The following is a 2,596-nucleotide window of genomic DNA, read 5'->3' on the forward strand; positions in this document are numbered from 1 at the left end:
AATTCTTTTGAGTACTAAAACACTGTGCATACGTTTGGCAATAAATATCAGCAAAGTGTTAAAAGGATTGTCTATTTAATTTTTCGCAACAGATCACTGACATACTATCAAAGCGACTGGAATTCCAAAGGTTTGCACTTGTTACTGTAGTCCAAGATGAATGCTGTGGCTTTTTTATATGTACGACTAGTCATGGCATATAAAACAAAGTTTATCACACTTGAGTCTGATGTTGTGTTTCCATATAAGGAATGTGGGATTGATCAATTCGAAAGTTGTCTAAACTTTCATAGTCACTTATGGCCACTTCTGTGTCTTCTAGTCCACAACTAGCTGAGACATCTGATGAGGAAGCACCCACAGAATTGTGCAAGGATAAAGAGACGTTATCTGTGCTTGTCTTGTCCATATTTTGGCTTGGACCAGGCACAAAAGTACTAAAAGAATGTCCAGCTTGAGAAATCGATGTGTCTATTTCATTTGAGAGATGATGGGGTGGGAGGTATTGGCTTGGATGGAACTGTGGGCGACGCCGACAGTCCGGACTGAGCGTACTAACCACGGATCGTGGATGTACTTTTGGAAGAGTGTCGTAATGTTCTTGGAAGTCCTCCGGAAGGGGAGGTGGCAGTTGATCTTGGGTTAAATAGTCTTCATGTTGGGGAGGTGGGTAATCGCTGTCGATGTCATAGCCACCAAGGTAGTAGTCTGATTCCAACTCTCTGGTACTACCATGGTGTGCAGAGGAGCCATCTGCTGCTTCGTAGTTTGGAACCTCTTCAATGTCGGATAATCGTGCGCTTGGCATCCAGTCTGAAGTATCCCAGTGGTAAGCTGTAAAAATAAAATATATCAATTAATAAAAAATGTAATAAATAGAGATCCCCTTGGAATTACTCATGCTTGGGTTAATGGTAAATCAGCCATGCTTTTGTGCACCTGTAAAAACATAATGTTGTGAAGAATTAGGGTAGGCAAGACACTTTCATTATTTCTTTCAGTAATAAAGGTTTTAGTGCATTTTCATGGTCCTTTGCACCTCCACAGTGCTGCCCAATTACCTTGGCAGAAGACACAGATTAACCAATGGATTAGATGTTGGTTCTCATAGGCTCTTGGTATTGTTAGCCATGGAATGGAGGGACTTCGTTGCAGTGGCCACATAGGGCATGCACAACAAGCCATATCGGAAAATGCAGTTGGTACTAACCCCACACCTACATCTTTGCTTAGCCATTTTCTGGTTAAACAGTACTAGAAGGAAAGTGGGGGAACTGACCCTGTTCAGAAAAAAAAAAATCTTGTGTAGCATTACTAGAGGGAATTTAAGCCCCCCAAGCATACAGAATGTGCCCATGATCCTGGGCTTTGGCTGTGCACAGAGCTCATGCAAAAATCAACCCTGACAAAAAAGTCCAGTCGCAAGCTTTGGCTGCCATTTTGGAATAACCTGCCTCTGATCCAAATGCAGCCTTTTTGCCAAAAATAGAGAAGGTTTATGTATACATCCCATATCTAATAAAATGTCCCTTACTTCATGGGCACTAAATATTTAAAGGATCTACAACATGCTTGCCAGTTCCTAATGGGCAATTAGACCCTGTATGGAAGATAAACTTCGAATTTTCATCAAATAATCTTAATTTGATAGTTTTTTAATATTATAGGAGGCAGGACACCACTTTCCAAACACTCTAAAACCTTTATAGGTGAAACAAACAGCTATGTGCTTTTCCATACCCTTTTTTTTACCACTTGCTTCAACTTGATAGGTTCACATAAAATCCATTGTGTTGTACATGCTTCAAAGCATTTTCCATAAAAGCAATACATCATTGTTAAGTCATATGTTAAAAAACAAGGTAAGTGACAGTTTGGACACAGTTACAGCACAGCTGTATTAGAAGACACGGTACCAGCATGCTAGGGCATAAACATCCAGAATTGGGTTTTCACAAGCAGGCAGGCAAAGCTTTCAAAACTTGTTTTTAGAATTGGAACATTATGTTCAAGACACGTGGTTAAATGGGCTTTATGAAACACAACAATAAAAAAGCAGCAGGGTTTTAGGTTACAAATGTCACCTCTGTTGTAATTCTGTCCTTGGTCCATTACCGGAGCTGTTTTGTTCAAGGAAAGGAGAATAGTACAGTTCACAAAAAGCAGTAAAAATGAAAAAAATACATTTTTTCATGCTTCATCATTGTAGTTTTTTAATGTTTTGTTTTAACACCTAAACTGTAACACTGTTTTTGACAATCAATTTTATTTTATGTTATTGATTCAGGTTTTAACAGAACAGCAAAAACCCAAAACAACAAAAAGGTCTTGTGTATGGTCCAACTGATTGGAAAATTCAAAGAGTATTAAAAGTATTTTCATGTATTTTTGAACATAGTCTTATTTCCACTCATTTTCTATTTTTTTTAACAACGTATTTGTAAGGTTATACAGAAGAAAAAAACAAAACAATAAAAAGCTCCAAATGTAAAACATTATTCTACCACTTTCAAGTGTCTTCAGTATTACCTATGTGTTTTATTAAAATTGCATATATCTTTTATACATTGTTTACTTATTTTTGTACTTTTTTTTT

At 37.5% G+C, this 2,596-nt stretch overlaps 1 protein-coding gene across 1 annotated transcript; it reads right to left on the reverse strand.

Annotated features, from left to right (window-relative positions):
* Positions 1-58: 58 nt before the first annotated feature.
* LOC140321436 (protocadherin Fat 3-like) lies at positions 59-2,555 on the reverse strand. Its single transcript, XM_072398194.1, has 2 exons — positions 2,085-2,555; positions 59-834 (listed from the first exon to the last, which is right to left on the reverse strand). The coding sequence occupies exons 1-2, from the start codon at positions 2,110-2,112 to the stop codon at positions 215-217; spliced, it is 648 nt and encodes a 215-aa protein (XP_072254295.1). The 5' UTR covers positions 2,113-2,555; the 3' UTR covers positions 59-214.
* Between the last annotated feature and the right edge of the window lie 41 nt (positions 2,556-2,596).

Source organism: Pyxicephalus adspersus, unplaced genomic scaffold (assembly GCF_032062135.1).
Source record: "Pyxicephalus adspersus unplaced genomic scaffold, UCB_Pads_2.0 Sca3894, whole genome shotgun sequence".
Lineage (NCBI taxonomy): Eukaryota > Metazoa > Chordata > Amphibia > Anura > Pyxicephalidae > Pyxicephalus > Pyxicephalus adspersus.

What these genes read in the sequence shown, in the direction of transcription:
- LOC140321436 (XM_072398194.1), bottom strand. Translation starts at nt 2,112, where the DNA reads ATGGACCAAGGACAGAATTACAACAGAG. An exon ending in AGGACAGAATTACAACAGAG is followed by an intron (nt 835 to 2,084) that starts GTGACATTTGTA and finishes TTATTTTTACAG; the next exon opens with CTTACCACTGGGATACTTCA.